The sequence below is a fragment of the Mauremys reevesii genome, linkage group 10 (assembly GCF_016161935.1).
Source record: "Mauremys reevesii isolate NIE-2019 linkage group 10, ASM1616193v1, whole genome shotgun sequence".
NCBI lineage: Eukaryota > Metazoa > Chordata > Testudines > Geoemydidae > Mauremys > Mauremys reevesii.
In genome coordinates, this window is record NC_052632.1 from 50,117,926 (window position 1) to 50,138,747 (window position 20,822).

Here is a 20,822-nt window from a genome sequence, read left to right on the forward strand (position 1 = left end):
TGAACACCTCCCTCCCTCTTTCCAAGAGGTAGTTCCTTTGGGCCAGGTTTGAAGCACAATGGCAGGGTAGAGTCGGGGAAGCTTGCCCTGCTGCTACTTGTGCTGTACAGATTCTACATCAGACAGGAGAAGGGGCAAGATGGGGTCATCCTAAGAACTAGATACAGGCAGATGAAACAGAATCAGCAAGAGAAAGCTGTGCTGGGCTCTTCTAATAGCCACCCCCATGATAGATGAGCCTGGGTTTCTTTTGTACATTTCACTCACTGCTGACTGCTCTTTTTTTCTAGAGTCCAGGAACTGGGTGACTCTCCTCTTCTGATTGAAGAATGGTCGTGTTAAGGCAGTTTGGGTTGCTTCTCTGGAAGAACTACATTTTGCAGGTACTTTCACACTGGGCTTTCTGTGCGGAGGAGAATAGATGATTGTGGAGATGAGGCTAAGAGAAGCATGGCTTTAGCTGTCTAATGTACGATGCTTCAAATTAAGTCACTTCTCAAGACCCTCCTGGTATGTCTTCAAGCTCCAGTGAACCTTAGCCATTAGGGCAGGTCATCATCCAGAGGAGAATGTCTCTGGGTTCGTTTTCTTCTGGATTTGTCTGAGTGTATGCATGAGGAAGGCAGGGTGGTTTTAGTTTTTTGTCACACCCCTTCCCTGCCCCCCCCCGCTCCCTCCCTCCCCATTTACCAATCCTTGTCAGTTAAATCAGGACAGCCTGTTGATTTTTTTTAGTTCTTTGCAATCTGCTCCAAATACAGTCTGGGGTACACAGTTTAGCTGTGAGCTAGTCATCAAATTTGTTAGCTCTGCAAGGCTAAGCTGTGAGACTAGGGCAGCTGGACACTGGCTTGTTTCTTTCAGCCTTTCAGGCACTTCAGATTTGACATTAGTTAGTTTCCAGATGCTGAAATACTGATCAGGGAACACTGTTTTAAATGCCTGATCTCTCAGATGCTTTTATTTTAGGGTGGGGGCTCTATCCATCTGGCATACAGCCCACACCCAGCCGGCATGTTGCTCAGGGCATCTGATCCATGTTCCATCCTGCTTTGCTCCCAAATGCTATGCGTGCTCCGGGCAGAGCAGAGCACTGATTGGAAGCTGCTGACCAAACTCACCAGGGGCGTTGTCAGGGTTCCTTCCCCACTCTGAACTCTGGGGTACAGATGTGGGGACCTGCATGAAAGACCCCCTAAGCTTATTTTTACCAGCTTAGGTTAAAAACTTTCCCAAGGCACAAATTCCACCTTGCCTTGAACAGTGTGCTGCCCCCACCAAGTGATTTAGACAAAGAATCAGGGAAAAGACCACTTGGAGTCCTATTCCCCCAAAATATTCCCCCAAGCCCTGCACCCCCTTTCCTGGGGAAGGCTTGAGAATAATATCCTCACCAATTGGTACAGGGAAAATAGACCCAAACCCTTGGATCTTAAGAACAATGAAAAATCAATTGGGTTCTTAAAAGAAGAATTTTAATTAAAGAAAAGGTAAAAGAATCACCTCTGTAAAATCAGGATGTTAAGTACTTTACAGAATAACAAAAGATTCAAAAACACGGAGGATTTCCTCTCTAGACAAAACTTTAAAGTTACAAAAACAAGGATAAAACCTCCCTCCCTCCCACAGGGAAAATTCACAAGCTAAAACAAAAGATAACCTAACACATTTCTTTGCTATTACTTACTATTTCTGCAATATTAGATGCTTAGCTTAGGGAGATGTATTTTCCCTGCCCCGGTTTATTGTTGACTCCGGGACACACAGACAAAAAAACCTTCCCCCACAGATTTGAAAGTATCTTCTCCCCTTATTGGTCCTTTTGGTCAGGTGCCAACCAGGTTATCTGAGCTTCTTAACCCTTTACAGGTAAAAAAGGATTTTATGCTACCCTTAGCTGTATGCTTTTGACAGGTGTGTGTGTGTGTTTATTTATTTATTTATTTTGGTGCTGTGTCTTGTGCATGGCCCACAATCCCAATCCTTGTTCTCCACCCTCTCATTGCAACTCTCTCCCACAACCCTGCGGTGTGTGGGCATTGTGGAAGCAGCTCTAGGTGGAGAACACTGGGATTGGTTTGGTGAAGGGGTGTTTCCTTCAGTGTCTCTATCCTGATTGAAAGGGCACTGGCTGGGGGAAGTGGCTAATCCAATGATCCTGTAGAAAGATTCATTTCACAAAATGTCTCCTTGTTGTTGCCCTTGCATCACCTCTTCAAACGGAACGTTCCGATAGAGCTGGTCCACTTGCCCATGGAAAGGCAGTAGAGAGGGAGCGTTAGTCTGTCCACGTCCAGCCATGCTGGTAACTCAAGACTGGTTCTTGGCACTGTAACCATTTGAGCTCATGTTGGGAGAGGAGTGAACGCGGGGCCCAGCTCCACCTCGCCACTATCCGAATAGACCCTGCGGTGCCTGTTGAAAGAGGGAGAGGACCTCTGGCTTTCCACCCACCTGGCCTTGAATATTGCCTGCCTCTTGAGTACGAATGGCTCACTGCCGGTTCAGCTCTGCCCCTCGCTGCCAAACCTGTCTGCCTCTTAGGATTGCGGTGAGGCACTGGACCAGTGGGAGGGGAAGGCAGGTTGGGTTAGATCTGGCTCCATTCAAGCGGCCTGATTCAGCAGCACAGAGCCTGTCTCTTCCTTGATGGAGAACCCCATCAGCCCAGCTGTGTTTCTACAAACTGGGCAGCAATGAGAAGCGTAAGCTCCTTCAGGCTGACCGGTGAGCGAAGGGTTAATGGGCCACCCATCAGACAGCAGCTCAAACAGTGCTTAGCTCCTTTGGCCTCTTGCTGATTTGGGGCCACCTTCCTGTTCTCCCGTGACTCACCACCCAGACATGCAGAGGCACGGAGCCTGCCCTTGCAATGGGGGTGGAATCTGTAGTTTGTTTTTACAATTAAAAACCATGAAAAAGTTGCAGATCAGCACTACATGTTTGAAATAATCACAAACCCACAGTGCGGTCCTAGTCCGTGACTAGGGCTCCTAGGCACTATGGCAGTGGTCACCAACCGGTCGATCACAATTGACTGATCAGTCCTAGGGGATCTCCCAGTCGATCACAATCTCCAGCAGTGCAGTGTGGCTACCACTAAGGCAGACTCCCTGCCTACCCCAGCCCCATGCCACTCCTGCAGCCCGGGGGCAGGGGTCTTCCTCTGCATGCTGCTCCTGCCTGCAAGCATCGGCCCAGCAGTTTCCATTGGCTGGGAGAACTGTGGGGACAGTGCTTGCAGAGAGGAGCAGTGCGCAGAGCCACGAGGCCCCCAACCCCAGGGGCCACAGAGGCATGTTGGCCCCTTCTGGGAGCTGCCAGAGGTAAGCGCTGCCCAGCGGGAAACCACACTCCAACCCCCATCCCTGAGCCCCCTCCCAGATTTAGCACCCTGAACCCCCTCCTGCATCCCAACCCCCTGCCCCAGCCCTAACCCCCCTCCCAGAGCCAGCACCCTGTACCCCCCTCCTGCATCCCTGCCCCAGCCCTGACCCCCCTCCCAGAGCCAGCACCCTGTACACCCTTCTGCACACAACACTCTGCCCCCACTCCTGCACCTCCCAACACTCTGCCACAGCCCGGAGCCCCCTCCTGCACCCAAACTCCCTCCTAGAGCTTGCACCCTTACCCCCTCCTGCACCCCTCACCCCCTGCCCCAGGTTCAGTCCAGAGCCCCTCCCACACTGCGAAACCCTCAGCCCCATCCCAGAGCCCACACCCCCTCCTGAACCCCACCCCCCTGCCCCAGCCCGGTGAAAATGAGTGAGGGTGGGGGAGAGCGAGCGATGGGGAGGGGGGATGGAGTGAGCAGGGCAGGGCTTTGGGGAAGAGGCAGGCTAGATCCTGGGTTGCCATTAGATTCAAAAAGTGATCTTGGGCATAAAACGGTTGGAGACCGCTGCACTATGTGGATGCAGCTAGTATCTTACCCTGACTGCCTTACCACATCATGGAGGGCTGGAGCCAGCGGCCTGAACGAGGAGACTTCATTTTGAACTTGCTTCACTTCCCTCGTCAGTTGTCTGATGCTCTTAGTGCTGGGAGGCAGCATTGTCTAGTGGGTAGAGCACAGGCCTCTTTTTGTAGCTTTGTACTTCGGAGGTTCTTGCAGAATGGGGGACACTGTACTCAAAGCAAACATCCTCAGGGGCTGGGTCACTCTTGTTCCTGGGTTTGTATGTGTGTCTTGGGAGACTCAGGATATATCTCTCTGGGCTTAGTTCTCTCTAATAGGAAACTGGCAGGCCTGGGTCAGCCAAAGGGCTTGTTTCTCCCTGGCCTCCTACTCAGGGAAAGCCGCTCTGATTGAAGAAATGAAACTTGCAAGTGATTAGCAGGCCAGTTAAAATGGCTGTTGTGTGAGGGTTAGTTCTGTGTATGGAGCTGGGTCCATGTGACTGGCTTAGCAACTAGACAGCAGTAGCTGAGACCCTAGTTGCTGCTGAGAGATGGCAGCATCCCCGTAGCCTCCTGAGCTAGCGAGCGCTGTAATAGTGCAGTCCTGCAATGGGCAGAGTATGTTGTCTTCCGTTTATGGAGCCAGATGATGATTTTGGACAAGGTCCAGGAGGCAATTAGAGGGTTAATACAATGATGATGCCCTGGGAGGCAGCCTGTCTGCCAGGAGAATGTTGTAAAACCATCCAACATTCATAACGCTGACTCTGAGCATGGCCTCTGAAACACTCCTCCATCATTCAGGGCCAGATCATGCTGGGTGTAACTCCAGGGATGGCAGTACATTTACCTCAGGGTTGAATTTGGCCCGTGACATGTCAGTTATTTCATTGATTCCCAAACCCCAGGGGGACAGAAAACAGGCTGATGCCTGGTAAATGCCAAAGTGAGGCAGCCACCCCTCTGATTGATCCTGCCCCAGCCAGATGTGTGTGGGGAATCCAAACGTGGGCCAGGTGCATAGGCAGCAGTGAGTGGGGCAGCATTAGCTGTACTGCCAGTCCCCCAAATGCTACCCTCTTTCAGGGATTCACGTCCCAGGTGAGCCCCCCTCTTTCTAAAAAACAGTATTTCCATGGATGCCTGGGGTCTGGGAGCCCATCCTGGCCGGGTGCCCCACTGCTCTTGGGATATGCTCCAGGCAGCAGGTCCCAGAGAGCCAGACTGTGCCCCTCTCCTCATTTATGCCACCCTGGAGGCCCTCAAATTGCTCACAGGCCTCAGCCTCTTCTGGCCTTGGCGCTGTCCCAGCATGCATGTCCTAGAACCTGTGTGGGCAGGGAGGTTCTACCTCCCATGGGGGCTCATCAGCCTCTGGTGGGACAGGGGCTCCCCACCCCTCCTGCCCAGGGCAGCCATGCTCCTCCAGCCAGGCAGCAGTGGCTGGAGCTGGAATAGGGGACTTGGCTAGAGAGAGGAATTCTTACTTCATCAACAGTATTTTGAAGAAACAACAAATAATTCATAGCCGGTCAGGTCCTCGCTCCCCCCTCCCTCTCTCCTTCCCAATAACCTTCTTGCCCTCCCCAGGAGTGTGCATCACAGTGTGGGAAGGAAGCATGGTCTTTTTGGCTCTGGAGTGGGGCACCTGGGTTCAATTCCTGGCTCTGCCACAGATCCGCTGTGTGACCTTGGCCAAGTCACTTAATCTCCTGTCTCCCCATCTGAAGAATGGGGTGATCCTTCCCCACTGTGAGGATAAAATCCTTTAATGTTTGTGAGGGGATGGCAGGTAGGGGGGATAATCTCCTGTGAGGGCTGCCTTGTTGCATTCACTCCTGTTTCTTATAGGCCCAGGAGGAATCAGCCGTTGTAGGAAGAAAAACAACCTATGAAAGGTGGAGGGAGGGGAGTACAAACACACACCCATGAAGAAAGTATCAAGGTTCAACTCCGGTGCATCGATCCTTTCAACGGGGATAGTGAAATGCATCAGTTTGAATCTTCTGACAGGAAAACCAAACCCTATTCTGTCCTTGGGTTTAAATTGCGATCCTTCCTAATGTCAATCAATACACTTGTGGGCCAAATTAACTGATTGTTGGAAGCAGCTACACAAATTGCACACCACGTTGGAAATGATTTAACAGCTTGAAGACTGCTCCAGGTGGTGTTCAGGGGTGGGGCTGGGGCACCTGAACAGGTAGTTGCCTGGACAACAAATTGAGTAATAACACCTTCCCTTTATCATTGGATCTCAAAGCACTTCACAAGCCTTTATTAAGCATCCCCTTACCCCATTGAAGTACGTAAATAATACCGAGCTCTTCTTTAGCACTTTTCATCAGTAGATCTCAAAGTGCTTTATAAAGGGGGAAACTGAGGCACGGGGAAGTGAAGTAATTTGCTCAGGGTCACCCAGCAGCCAGGTGACAGATATGGGACTAGAACCCAGGTCTCCTAAGTCCCAGTGCTCTATCCCTGAGGCCATACTCCTCTGAGATGTTCTGCTAATTTTACCAATGTGAAGATGGAGGCAAAGTGACTTGTGTGACGTTTATAGCAATGTAGTGGCACAGCAGGGAATAGAACCTGAAAGTCCTGATTCCCTGTCTTCTAAGCACTGTAAGACATGCCACAGTGTAATGATGCTGTGCATCGTCACCCCCTTTGTGCCCTTCTTCCCCCTCCCCTTCACTATATTCTAAATGCTGCTGCCAAGATTCTTATCCCCCTCCCCCAATCATCTCATTCCTACACCCCTTTCTCAGGTCTCGTCTACACTAGAAAATTAGATCGACCCAGCTGCATCGCTCGGGGTGTGAAAAATCCACATCCATGAGCACTGGAGTTAAGCCGAACTAAGTCCCCGTGAGGTGGGTTTACTATAGTAGCTGGTGAGCCCCTCCCGTTGCTGAAGCACTACACTGGTGGTAGTGTTTTAACTGTAAATGTAGCCTCAGATACTTTCACTGGCTTCCATTCTCCTTCATATTCAAAGCTCAGCACAACTATTCCCTCCTGTTCCTATCTATACATCAACTCTTCTCTCCTCCTTCTTAGTCTTGCTGTTCCTTTACCCAGTCCCAACTTCACTTCTCCTTTCCTGCTGCTCCTCATGCTTAAAGCAGCATCTCTACTGGGGGCCTGATCCAAAGCCAATTAAATGTTTCTCACTGACTTCAGAGTAGCAGCCGTGTTAGTCTGTATCCGCAAAAAGAACGAGGAATACTTGGGCACCTTAGAGACTAACACAGTTATTTGAGCATGCGCTTTCGTGGGCTAAAACCCACTTCATCGGATGCATGCCAACTCTGTCCACATATCTATTCAGGGGACACCATCATAGGACCTAATCACATCAGCCACGCTATCAGAGGCTTGTTCACCTAAACATTTACCAATGTGATATATGCCATCATGTGTCAGAAATGTCCCTCTGCCATGTACATTGGCCAAACCAGACAGTCTCTATGCAAAAGAATAAATGGACACAAATCTGACATCAGGAATCATAACATTCAAAAACCCGTAGGAGAACACTTCCGTCTCTCTGGTCACTCAATAATAGACCTAAAAGTGTCAATTCTTCAACAAAAAAACTTCAAAAACAGACTCCAACGTGAAGCTGCAGAACTGGAATTAATTTGCAAACTGGATACCATCAGATTAGGCTTGAATAAAGACTGGGAGTGGATGGGTCATTACGCAAAGTAAAAACTATTTCCCCATGCTTGTTTTCCCCCCTTACTGTTACTCACACCTTCTTGTCAACTGTTGGGAATGCATCCTGATTATCACTACAAAAGTTTTTTTTTCTTCTGCTGATAATAGCCCACCTTAATTGATTACTCTCATTACAGTTGGTATGGCAACACCCATTTTTTTCATGTTCTCTGTGTATACATATCTTCTTACTGTATTTTCCACTGCATGTATCCGATGAAGTGGGTTTTAGCCCACGAAAGCTTATGCTCAAATACATTTGTTAGTCTCTAAGGTGCCACAAGTACTCCTCGTTCTTTTCACTGACTTCAATTGGCCTGGGATGAAGGCCTTAATGAGGTGATGTGGTCTGATGGATTGAGCATAGAAGTGGGCCTATGGGCCAAGAACTCACACTTAATCCAGCTCTGTCACTGATTTACTTAGTGACCTTGGGCAAGTCACTTCATTGCTCTGTGCCTCAGTTTCCCTGTCTATAAAATGAGGATGTTGATACTTTGCTGCCTCCTGGGATGGCTGTAGAGGGTAATGTTTGTATGGCCTTGGGAATCATAAAGCGATAGACATGGTAAGTACGAGTATTGACACTTGTCAGTGGGGCATTCCATGTACTCAGGGAAACTTTGTGGCTGGAATAACACCCTACTTAGCTTGTTGTGCTTTACTGCCTTGTGCCTCCAGATTATAAACTCTTTGGGTATGACTGCACTTAAGGTTTTAATGCCATTGTACTTGTTAGTTACCATGTCTGAACATTCTACACGCTTCTGTTCCAGGACAAAGCCCTAGGTATATCACAGACCTTTGTGGCCAGGGACGTGGAGTGTCTAGACTAGCACATTCACATGTGTTAACTCGAGTTAAATGTCAGCTCAGTTAACTTGATATTAAAACTCCAGTGTAGGCAAACTTCTGAGGCAGAGGCTTTGGACTCAGACGCATTCTCCCTACTGTATGGGGTGCATGCAGCACCTCTAGTTCTATGTAACAGTGTTGTTGCAGCTAGGGTTTGAATGGTTGGCAGCTAAGTAGCTTTAACCATTATAGATGTGGTGGGATTGGCTGTCATGCTTGGAGCTGCTGTAGGGTTATACTATAAACTGTCCAGTATTTACATATAAAACCAAACAAGAGGTGACTTTGCAGACATACTGTCAGATTCCAGTGCTGCCGAATAGCCCCACAGCTGGGCATGCTCTGTGCTGGTCAGATTCCCGCTATCCTTGATGCCCTGCTGTAATCTGCAGCTATTCAACTTTGTGCTGTGAATTTGTCAGCTCTCATCAGCTAATCAGACTGGGTGCTTTGATGGGTGGCCTCCAGGGAATTGCTGAGGCGCTGCAAGAAGCGGTATTTGTGACTTCCTTGGAGATGCTCCTTCCCCTGGAGTCAGAGCTGACCTGCTTATAAAGACCTCTTTTTGCTGGAGGAGGAGAATTAACCGTGCTATGTTCTGACTTAACTCCAGCTCCGCTTGCCCCATTCTTCTCCTTTTCCATTTGAATCCATGATTGTTCTTCACTCCCAGCCCTGAGGTATTGGGTAATGCTGCTATGCGCTGTTAATCAGCTGCTGTCCTTCACCCCAGTGGTGATCAATCACCAAGCATCCCTTTCCATCCTTGTAAGAATGCTGTGGTGTAATTTGATGTCTGTGAAGTGCCCAGAGATGGCCAGGAGAGCCCTGTATTTCCTGTCTGTTTCTTGCATGCAATTGCCGTTACCTCTAGGAAGGTTCTCTGTGCACAGCAAGAGGTGAAGAGGGTGGAGAATGACATGTCATGAGTTGAGTGCTCCTGCATCCATCAGGACTTTACATCAAAACCTTGCTAGCTGACAGTGGCTAGGCTGCAAACTGGCTTGATTCACTATTAACTCCCCAGGCCTTTTTGGCTTGTTCACCCTGTGCTACGTGCCACAAAACCCAGATGACAAGATCTTGGAGGCCGGGAGCGTCTCTTCCCTTTGCCTGTACAACATCTAGCACAGTTGGGTCTTGGCTTGTTTGGGGTCCCTTTGCCAATGTAATGCACTTAATGGTCATCATTTTTGCCTTTGGCTCTGACTACAGTGAAATGCAGTTGACTCACTATGCGTAGTACTGGCACATGTGAGCTATAATTTCCTTCCCAGTGCTAAATTGATCCCCTGCCTGCTAGTCTAACTGGTTCTCCCTTATTTCTCCTGCAGAAGCGACAGATTTTGGTAACGGTCATAGAAATCTGCTTGCCATTGCTATTTGCTGCAATCCTCATTGCGCTCCGCCACCGAGTGCATTCGATCAGTCACCCCAATGCCACCATCTACCTCAGCCAGTCAGTGGATGAGCTACCATGGTTTTTCCATCACCGGAAACTTAACCCCTGGGAGCTGGCTTATGTCCCCTCCAACATCACTGCTGTGAAGAGCATCGCAGAGGTGGTAGAAAAGGCGTTGCGCATCAATATCAAAGGTTAGAATGGGCTGGGGGTTCCTGGAGGGGAGGGAGGTCTTTTAAGTGTAGAAACCAGTGTGTACATGTATATGGGCACGCGTTTCATATGGCCTTATTCAGAAAAGCACTTGAGCACGTTTTGCTTCGCTGAAGAGAGATGGGATTATCTTAAGTGCTTTTAAAGCTAAGCACCTGCTTAAGTGCTTTGCTAAATTGAGATCTGTGGGGAGGCTGCTTTAAGTGTCCTGGATTCAGCTTCAGAAGAGAATGGATATTTCTCTAAGTTAATCATTTCTAGGGACCAGAGTTCAAAATCTGATGTAGGCACCAGGTGACAGTGATGTGGCTGCCTTCATCTTGAGGTGAGCCTTCTGCTATTGCAATTAAAGGAATCACTTAAAAATCAGACTTCTGTCTGGAAATTTTCACCTCCTGTCAAAGCAGTACCTGAGAGAGACTAACACAGAGGTGGGCAAACTATGGCCTGCAGGACCCTCCTGCCCAGCCCCTGAGCTCCTGGCCTGGGAGGCTAGCCCCCCGGCCCCTCCCCTGCTGATCCCCCTCCCCACAGCCTCAGCTCACTGCGCTGCCGGCGGGGCTGCGAGCTCTTGACGGGCCTCACCCAGTGCTCTGTGCTGCGCGGTGGCGGGGCTGGCTCCAGCCAGACGGCACAGCTGCCTGTCCTGGTGCTCTGTGCGGCGTGGCTGTAGCGCCGCCATTCACCGGTGCTCCAGGCAGCGCAGTAAGGGGGCGGGGGGGGGAGGGGAGGGTTGGATAGAGGGCAGGGGACTTCAGGGTGGTGGTCAGGGGGCAGGGGTGTGGATAGGGGTCAGGGAAGTCAGAGGGTGGAGAACAGGGGGCCGAGGTCCCGGGGGGGGGCAGTGAGGAAGGAGGGGGGGTTGAATGGGGGCAGGGGTCCTGGGTGGGCAGTCAGGAATAAGAGGAGGGGGTTGGATGGGGCAGCGGGGGGCAGTCAGATGTGGGGTTCCAGGGGCACTCAGGGGAGGGAGGAGGGCGGGATGGATGGGGCAGGGATCCCAGGGGGGCTGTTAGGGAACAGGGAGGGATTGGATTGGGTAGGAGTCCCAAGGGGGCCATCAGGGGCCGAGACGCGGGGGGGTCAAATGGGGGCGGGGGCCGGGCCACGTCTGGCTGGTTGGGGAGGCACAGCCTCCCCTATACGTACATTTTCAGAAACCCGATGTGGCCCTCAGGCCAAAAAGTTTGCCCACCCCTGGGCTAACAGAACGAGATTAGAAAAACTAGCAATCTCCTTTATGCTGCTCGTTTGTTTTGTGCATTTGACAGCTCTTTGTCTAGTCAGTTTTGCTAGTTTCCCTCTATGATAGGGAGAGCCAGGTGAAAAAAAATTTCTGTTGGAAAATGCTGATTCAGCTAAATGGACATGTTTTGTGGGAACATTTCACTTTTATCAAAATTTTCAATGGGAAATTATGGAACTGCTTCATTTTCATTCCTGTGTTCTGTTGTGAAATGTTCTGACCTTATCGGAATATTTTTTTGTTGTCATTTTGAATGTTTCTGAAATATTTTGGAAGTTTCATTTTGTGGAACAATTTTTTTTTTCATTCCAATTTGGAAAATAAGCGAACGTTGGCATTTCCCATGGAATGGAAATTCCCTTTTCCATCAGCTCTAATGATCTGTCTCTCCCTGTAGTTTGCATGAGTCTTTCACCCAGCACTGGAGAGAAAAAGCTTTGCAAATAGGGAAATGGGGTTTTGCAACCACAGGAATTGTCAGGGGGATTCGAGGCTGGATCCTGAAATTGCTTTTTAACTCACTTTTCATATTGCTTAGGCTTCCAGGTTGGCAGGATCCCTTTAACAGCATAACCTCGATGGGATCGGTACCAGACCTTCCACCTTAGCCAACATTTGATTTGTTCTGGTTTTGAGTTAGTTTAATGCCAGTAAAAGGTGCCAGATTCCACCCAGGCGAGTGAAGTTCTCTGGGTAGCTGCACACTAGCTACATATTGGCAGCAAACGCCCTACCCTGGCTGAGCCTTGTTGGAGGGGAGCCCCTCTAGCTCTAGAAGAGCTGTCCCAGACCAGCATTGCATTGTCAGGTGACGGGTTTGGTGAGCTGGCTCTGGGGAGGGTCCTGACATTGCTGGCCACAAAACGGGGGGCGGAGTTGGGAGAACGGTTTGCGGGAGGCTTGTACAGGCCTTGCCTAAGAAGAGTCTGAGTCTGGCTGGGCTTTCACATGCATGAATCAAACTCTCCCGTTGTTTTTCCTTTAAGGATTTGGGGGCGGGGTGAGCTTCCTCTCTTGTGAAAGGAGAAGAACGTAACCCCTTGGTACCAGGAGCTGGCATGGGTGGGGACGGGGCATTATACTGGAGCTGCCTTCAAGTGGGAGACAGAGCCAATGTCGCTGATCAAAGCAGAGCTCTGATGATGTCATCCCGCCATGCTCCCCAGGCAGCCTGTCAGGACTGAAACCCAAAAGCCCTTGGCTTGGAAACGTCCCAGTGCACTCCCTCGTGGCCGCGGAGCCCACCCCGTCACAGGCGACTCACTGCATTGATTTCCCTCCTCTGCAGCTCAAGGGTTCCCCTCGGAGAGGGAGTTTGAGGACTACGTGAAGTTTGATAACCGCTCGGGTAACGTGCTGGCCGCCCTTGTTTTCAAACACTGCTTCAATCAGAGCAAGGACCCCTTGCCACTGCAGGTAAGTGAATCTGCAGGCCAGACCCTTTCAGAAGTGGGTGTCCTCCCCCCTTACAAAGGCCAGCGCTCTGAGGAGCTGTGTGGTGACCCCCATGGCTGCCTCAACGTGACATGAGAGAGAGGACATCCCAGTTACGATGTTACTGTGCACCAAGTGGAGCACAGAGAACGCCATGAGCATTTCCTAGTGCCACGGTGGTAGAGGAGAGTACCGAGGTTGCCATAGTGATGGGGGTCATCAAAGTATCCAGATACCTATATGAAAGACGGCACCTCCCCGACACAGCATCCCCAATGCTAAACGCAGGGTGGGGGGACTGGTATCCCTTCACCTGTCCAGGCCAGAGACAGCTGCCCTGTTGTGATGTTTTTGGGGAAAACCTCCTAATGGTCTTTTGGGGGTGCTCCAAGATGCATCTCCCTTTTCTCCTCTCAAACTGATGCTCTCTCTCAGGCTCTGATTCTCCGTTGCCTCCTCCACAATCCCCTAATTTTTTTCTGACTCCAGCGCCCTTCTCGTTCTGTTGCCTTGTAGGTTAATTATCAGCTGCGCTTCAAATACAGCCCTAGGAATGCCCCCCGGAGCGAGCAGACAGGCCTGAACCCCAACCTCGACCGTGACTGGCACACCAGCTACCTGTTCCCACTTTTCCAGTTACCGGGCCCCAGAGAAGCCAAGTTTGCTGATGGAGGGACACCAGGTGAGCAGGATGTCTCTGGGGTTCATAGATTCCAAAGCCAGAAAGGGAGCATTGTGATCATCTAGGCTGAACTGCACAGCACGGGCCAGAGACCTGCCCCAAAACAATTCCCAGAGCAGAGCTTTTAGAAAAACATCCCATCTTCATGTAAAAACTGTCAGTGCTGGAGAATCCACCACAACCCTTGGTAAATTGCTCCAGTGGTTAATTACCCTCATTGTTAACAATTTACAGCTTATTTCCTGTCTGAGTTTGTCTAGCTTCAACGTCCAGCCATTGAATCATGCTAGAGTTTTTTCTGCTAGACTGAAGCACCTATTATCAAATGTTTGTTCCCCATGTAGGCACTTAGAGACTGTGATCAAGTCACCCCTTAACCTTCTCTTTGTTAAGCTAAATAGGCTCAAGGAGCTCCATCTATCACTATAAAGCAGGTTTTCTAATCCTTTAATCATTCTCCTGGCTCTTCTCTGGCCCCTCTCCAATTTATTAACATCCTTCTTGAACTGTGGGCCCCAGAACTGGACACAGGATTCCAGCAGTGGTCGCACCCGGGTCTGCTGGGTCCTAACCCAGCGCCTTAGTCCAACTATTCTCCTTCCTCTTGTAGTAAATCCGTGGAGCACGCTGCTGGCAGCCAGTGCAGGTGGGAGTGCTGGCATCACTGGCTCTCGGTTAAAACTTTGGGGCAGGGATGCTGCCATGCACTGCAATAGCTGAAACCTATCCAAGGAACAGTCCAAATAAAACATGGGCCCTACTGTATGGTGCCGTATGCACTGTGTTACACATGGAACAATGAGGATGATCAATTCTAGGGCTAATTATGCTGCTGCTTCTCCTCCTCCACCAAACAGCCTCTGAAGGCCGCATCCTTTCCTAGCATACGCAGCATTACCCCTCGTTGCCATGTTCTATACATCTGTTTAGAGCAGGGGTGGGCAAACTTTTTGGCCTGAGGAATAGAAATTTATGGCGGGCCATGAATTCTCACAAAATTGGGGTTGGGTTGTGGGAGGGGGGAGGGGTCTGGCTGGGGGTGCGGGCTATGGGGTGGGGCTGGAGATGATGAATTTGGAGTATAGGAGGGTAACCTGGGATGGGACCGAGGGGTTCAGAGGGCAAGAGGGGGATCAGAGCTGGGGCAGGAGGTTGGGGTGCAGGGGAAGGCTCAGGGATGCAGACTCCGGGCGCCGCTTACCTCAAGCAGCTCCCAGAAGCAGCAGCATGTTCCTTCTCTGGCTCTGGCACGGCCAGGCGGCTCTGCATGCTTTCCCATCCGCAGGCACCGCCCCTGCAGCTCCTATTGGAGCACTGGAGGGGTTCATTAGAGCGGGGCCATTGGAGTGCATAGGACCCAGAGGGGGGCCATGCCGTGGCTTCTGGGAGCCATGTGGAGCAGCCCCTGACCCTGCTCCCCGGTTGAAGCGCTGCAGGGGGACCATGCCGTGGCTTCTGGGAGCTGCGCCCAACCCTGCTCCCTGGCTGAAGCGCTGGAGCGGGGCCACGAAGCTGCTTCCACAACCCGTGTGGAGCAGCCCCTGACCCTTCTTCCCAGCTGGAGTGCTGGAGCGGGGCAAGCCCTGCTCTCCAGCAGGAGCTCAAGGGCCAGCTTCAAATGGTGGGCGAGCCGGATTCAGCCCGTGGGCCATAGTTTGCCCACTCCTGGTTTAGAGTGTAAGCTCCTTGGGGCAGGTTCTGTGTTTGTTTGTACAGGACCTAGCACCATCAGGTCCTGTTCCCTGTCTGGGCGCCCAGTCGTTATGCTAATACAAATAATACAGTGCGCACCCATTTGCCAGCGGGAAGCATTCACCTCTCGGGGCAGCTGGCCGCTCCGTTCCTGTGGTGCCTCTCACTTGTCACTCTGTGCTTTCTCACAGGTTACATCCGGGAAGGGTTCCTGGCCGTGCAGCATGCCGTTGACAGAGCCATCATACAATACCATGCCAACGCCTCTGCCACCCGCCTGCTGGAGGAGTTCACCGTGGCCGTCCAGCGCTTCCCCTACCCACCATACGTCAATGACCTGTTCCTCCTCGCCATCCAGAACCAGCTGCCCCTGCTGCTCATGCTGAGCTTCACCTACACCTCGCTCAACATCGTCCGCGCCATTGTGCACGAGAAGGAGAAAAAGTTGAAGGTAAATGCTAGGCAGATGGCCAGGGCACTGGTGGCTTCCTGGCAGGCTGAGCTGCCGCTGCGGCAGTGACACCATGTGCTATTGCCAGAGCGCTCTAGTCTGGGGGAGATCAGGACCATGGCTTCCAAGACAGGATGGCACTTGAGTGGTCACCTGCTGTTCCCATGCGGTGGGAGGGGAGTGTATTGGGAAGCTGAGCCGGCAAGGTTGCTCTGCTCTGCTGGCCAGCTTGCCCCAGCAGCCTGGCTCTGCACCTTGGAGGAGGCTGCTTGTGTCTGTGCTCCTGGTAGCCAGCTGTGAGAAGAATGTAAGGAGAAATGATGCTGTCCTGGGCTGCGGAGGGAAACCTGAGCACTCCACGTGGGCTGGAGTCAAGTGGAACAAGGGAGAGGAAAGCCATAGGGAAGTGAGGGAGTGGGTGGAAAACCCTTTGCAAAAGGAGCATGTGAAAAAATAGCCCTGGAAGAAAAACAACTAATGGCAAGAGCCTTGCTTAGCTTCATGCAGTGCAATCTCCTTGGAAGGAGTAAAAAGCCTGCGATCAGTATGGGCTCGGTCTCTATGCACAGTCACAGATAACTCTGCATTAACTGCTTTGCTTGCCCGTGCCAGATGCATTCTAAAGCTTTTAAGCTGCTGAGTTGTAAACAAAATCCCACTCTTGCCAGGCAAGCAGAGGGCAGGAAAGCGGGTTTGTGGAGGGTTAGTGAATTCCAGGGAGGAAGGAAGCTGATCCTGCTGCAGGAATTCAGCTCTGCCACCTTGCCATGCAGCTTTGTCTGCTTGGCGATGCTCTTAGATCTGCTGGCAGTGGCAGGCGGGTCGCTGTCTTGGGTCTGAGTCTGATGCCTAAAGGGTGGCTCTGGGGGAGATGGAAACTGTTGTGGGTTCTGGTGGCTCAGGTGCATAGGGAGGTTTGTTGGGGTTGGGGGTTTCTTTAGGTGTTGGGGCACAATGCATTGTTTTATATCAAGAGACTGGTGTCTAGGCAACCATGAGCTCAGGTAACTCAGTCACTAAAGCATCAGATTGTTAATCTGAGGGTCCTGGGTTCAGTTCTTCTTTGGTCGGTGAGATTTTTCCTGAGTTATATAGGAGGTCAGACCAGATAATTGTAATGGTCCCTTCTGGCCTTATCCTCTATGAAAATGGATTTGGGTTTCCACCCAGTGCTCCAGTGGAACCTTGCTCTTCCTGCCACCCCAGCCTGACCCCCACGTCATCCAGAGTCACTGGCGGTTGTTCAGAGACAGGCTAGGATTTAAAATAGAACTGCGCATGGGTGACAGCTGCACCGTGCTTCCCCACATTGGGCCTGGTTCTAGCACATGGTGCCCGGTTCTCATCAGCCGCCTCTTTCTGTCCCACAATGGAAAATCTGATCAGGGTGCTCTCGGCAGGCAGTTGTCAGCCTGCCAGCAGCTGGCTGCCACGGCACAGGGTAATATGCACTTGTGTTGACCTCCCACAGGAGTACATGCGCATGATGGGCCTCAGTAACTGGCTGCACTGGAGTGCCTGGTTCCTCATGTTCTTCCTCTTCCTCCTGGTGTCCATCTTCTTCGTCACGGTGCTCTTCTGTGTCAAGGTGAGTGTCCTGGCTCCGGCTCCCAAGGTATATGTCAGAACCACCCTGGGGATGGCGGTGGGGGAGCTGATGGCTTTCTCATGTAGACAGGCATCTGCAGGTGGCTTTAGATTGCAGGGGGAGGGGGATGTCCTAGGCCCTTAGACTCAAAGATGCTGCTGAATTATATTTCCCCACCACTCTCCACTTCAATCCAGACAGCTTTTCTCTTCACTATCCCAGACCAGGGGGAAAGTGGAAGCTGGGGGGTAAGACTTCGAAGTCAATATTGGGGGTCAGGGCGGTGCCTGCCCCTTCTCAACGTGAAAGTTCACTTTGCTACTTCAGGCTGGGCCTTTGTAAGTGTCTGAATCCCTCTCTGCAGACACCGTAGCTTGCTTTTCACACAACCTTGTGGCAAGAAGTTCCACAGGCATCATTGAGGCCAAGAGCTTAGCAGGATTCAGAAAGGGATGGAACGTTCATATGGTTAACAGGAACATCTGGTTATTAAAGGATTAAATCACCCAGGGTTTTCGAAGGGATCTAAACCCTCCTGCTTCAGGTTGCATGCAGCCTTAACCAATGGGAGGAAACTTCCCTTGTGGGCAGGCTATCCCAGAACTGATGCTGAAGGGTTTCCTGTGCCTTCCACTGGAGCAGCTGGTGCTGGCCAGTCAGAAACAGGGTGCTGGACTGGTGGGACCATGGGTCTGATCCAGTCTAGCCATTCCAGTGGTGAGCCTACAGGAGTCCTTGGAGTGTCAGGGGCATAAAGGCCACTCTTCATTAGAGCCTGGTCTACACTAGGATAATCACCGCCTGTAATGCTCAGTGCAGTGGTACAGACTGTAGGGTAGAAAGCTCTTGGGTATCTTTAACACAGTTTCTTTATCTCTTTTGACCACCGAGCCCATGAGGATTGCAGGTCTCAGTTCCCAGGCTAGGTGCTGTGTCCGTGTGGGTAACAGTACTCGTGGCCTGGATTTTGTTTGTAGGTAAGCCAGCAGGGGGCGGTACTCACCAACAGTGACCCAACCCTGGTGTTCACCTTCCTGGCCGTCTTCTCCATTTCCTCCATCTCCTTCAGCTTCATGGTCAGCACCTTCTTCTCCAGAGGTGAGCCCATCCTGTTAACCTTTCATGCTGTTTGTCAGAGAGGGTGCTTTGGCTATGGAACATGGACACCCATATAGAAATGGCACCGTATCCTCTTCCCGTGTGGATCCTACCTGCCGACTTTACTAAGATCTTCCCATTAGCCTGGCAGAGCCAGCCCAACTCTGGGAGAGTCACCTAGAGTCTGATCTGCCTTGAGAGTGATCAACAGAATGATATACCAAGTGGCAATCAGTTAAACCTTGGAAGACAGGGGGAGCTGCATAGGTGTCACTAAGGGGTTTTGTCCTGCAGAACCTTTATTTCCAGTGGGGATTTGTGAGAAGGAAAGACCCCAGCTTGACTCTCAGATCCCTTGGACCTTGCAGAGCCAACTTGTTACTTACAAACAGAGCAGATATGCTATAGGAGCCACTGAGAGCCAATAAATACAGAGCCCCACAGCTCCATCTTTGCAATTTCTCTTCACCACGTGGTGGAAGGGGCAGGGGCTGGAGTAGTTTCGACAGCACTCATGAGCACTGATTGTTCTTTGGGGCTAAATATCACAGCGTTGGGCTAGCTCCTCTGAATGCCCCTCGCTGTGTGGGAGCTTTGTGGGGAAACAAGGGGTGACAACCAAAGGGCTGTTGGTTGCTTGTGAGTGGGCAGGGGATTTGTCTAGAATTCCCGGCTTCCTTCTGGTATCCTTCCGAATGGAACTAGTGACCAAAGGAATGAAATCCCGCCTCCAACCTAGTGCCTCCAGCTTCAGAGGGCAGCAAGCTGTATTTGTGTAGGATTGTTGTGGCCCGTGCTTTAAAGAGGGCAAGCAGGGAAGGCAGACAAGAAGCCAGAGGAGAGTCGTGATGCCTGCACCCTCACATCTAGAGCAGGGTTTCTCAAACAGGGGTCGCAGCTTGTGTAGGAGCTGCTGGAAGCGGCAGCCAGTAAGTCCCTCAGCCTGCGCCGCTTCCAGCAGCTCCCATTGGCCCTGAGCAGCAAACTGTGGCCAGTGGGAGCCGCGATCAGGCCGGACCTGTGGATGAGGCAGATAAACACACTGGCCTGGTTCACCAGGGGCTTTCCCTACACAAGCGGCGACCCCTGTTTGAGAAACCCTGATCTAGAGTTTGATGCTCTGCCAGCGGAGCCACCTGAAGGTTTGATTTGTTGTGGGACCTTTGCCCAGTTGTCCATTTGGCACTGGGCATTAAGTGCGAGTACGCTGGGGACAGAGGGATGAGCAGTGTGCCACAAACCCAGCAGAGCAGGTGCATTCCTCCATGTCAATAACTGCAATGGAAATACCTGCTGGTCTCACTTGTCCATTGTTTGATCTCCTAATGGCTCTTATTCTTGTTGTACAGGGGACAGTCCAACGGGGAGGGTGACCTCTAGCCAGGCTAGAGAAGCTGTTGCTCTGGATTTTTGTGCTGGGTGAGGAATGCAGGCAAATATTCCATCAGCCCCTCCAGCAGTTTTCCACAGGAGACTCAGGGAGCAGTTTGTTCTGAAACACACCAGTAGGGGAAGCTCTTTCCTACGGGGTCAGCGTCATGGCTTGTAAACATCCCTTTTTCTAATGGGAAAGGTCTGTATGTTGAATTGCTGATGCCTCTCCCACCTGGTAAGGGCAGGACTCATCTGGTGGAGGAAGGGTTTGGCCTTTTCCGTCATCCTGGTGTGACTTACAAAACCAAGCCTGCTCTCCTCTGCAGATGTGCACTGAGCAGTGGCTTCAGTTTGGGAGGCCGCAGGTGTCCTTGGCTGCCGCTCTCTGTATGGTAGGATGCTGGGAAAGGCTCCAAAGCATGTTCCCCTTACTGTTAGGCTGTGCGTGGGGCGTGCAGTCACTTGGGAGCTGTCTGGTTTGATGCCCAGTAAGGGCTGTCAATACACATCCCCATTCAGCATTATTATTAAAAGCTGTGGTGCATGGGAAGCTTATATACCGGACCTTTCCAAAATGGGCCAGTGTATGCAGTAAGACCTCACTGAACCTGCTGAACTCTTCACTGCACTGCTTGGAGTTTTCTGGGGCTTGAAACGACATGGTGCAATCCGATAGTTAGTGCAGGGAGGTTGGGAGACTCTCCTCTAGTCCCAGCTTGGCCACTGACCTACTGTGTCGCCTGGGCCAATCAGTCAATCACTCTGTGCCTGTTTCCCCGTCGGCGTCATGGACATAACACCCGCCTTTGCCAAGTACTTAGATCTCCTTGCATGGAAGCTCTGGAGAAGTTTGCAGTATGTCTGTATCCATTTGTGTTTGTCACCACCCTGTTGGAAATTTCTTTTCTTTTTTTTCCCTTTCTCTGCACTTGCAGCAAATGTGGCAGCTGCCGCTGGGGGTTTCCTTTACTTTTTCTCCTACATCCCCTACTTTTTTATCTCACCTCGCTACGACCTGATGTCCCACAGTCAGAAGCTGTCATCCTGCCTCATCTCCAATGTTGCCATGGCCATGGGGGCACAACTGATAGGCATGTTTGAAGGAAAAGGTGAGTGATTTTTGTCTCTCTCTCCCTGCTGTTGTAATATGCGGGCCCAGCT

General features: G+C 51.2%; 1 protein-coding gene across 1 annotated transcript in view; it reads left to right on the forward strand.

The window, feature by feature from the left end:
• Positions 1-329: 329 nt before the first annotated feature.
• The window catches only part of ABCA3 (ATP binding cassette subfamily A member 3), a 59,623-nt gene continuing 39,130 nt past the window's right edge, over positions 330-20,822 (forward strand). Inside the window, exons 1-8 of the mRNA XM_039491665.1 lie at positions 330-383; positions 9,816-10,077; positions 12,631-12,758; positions 13,293-13,458; positions 15,342-15,601; positions 17,073-17,189; positions 18,167-18,287; positions 20,597-20,770. Of these exons, the coding sequence (XP_039347599.1) occupies positions 330-383; positions 9,816-10,077; positions 12,631-12,758; positions 13,293-13,458; positions 15,342-15,601; positions 17,073-17,189; positions 18,167-18,287; positions 20,597-20,770 (1,282 nt within the window). The remainder of the gene's footprint in view (positions 384-9,815; positions 10,078-12,630; positions 12,759-13,292; positions 13,459-15,341; positions 15,602-17,072; positions 17,190-18,166; positions 18,288-20,596; positions 20,771-20,822) is intronic.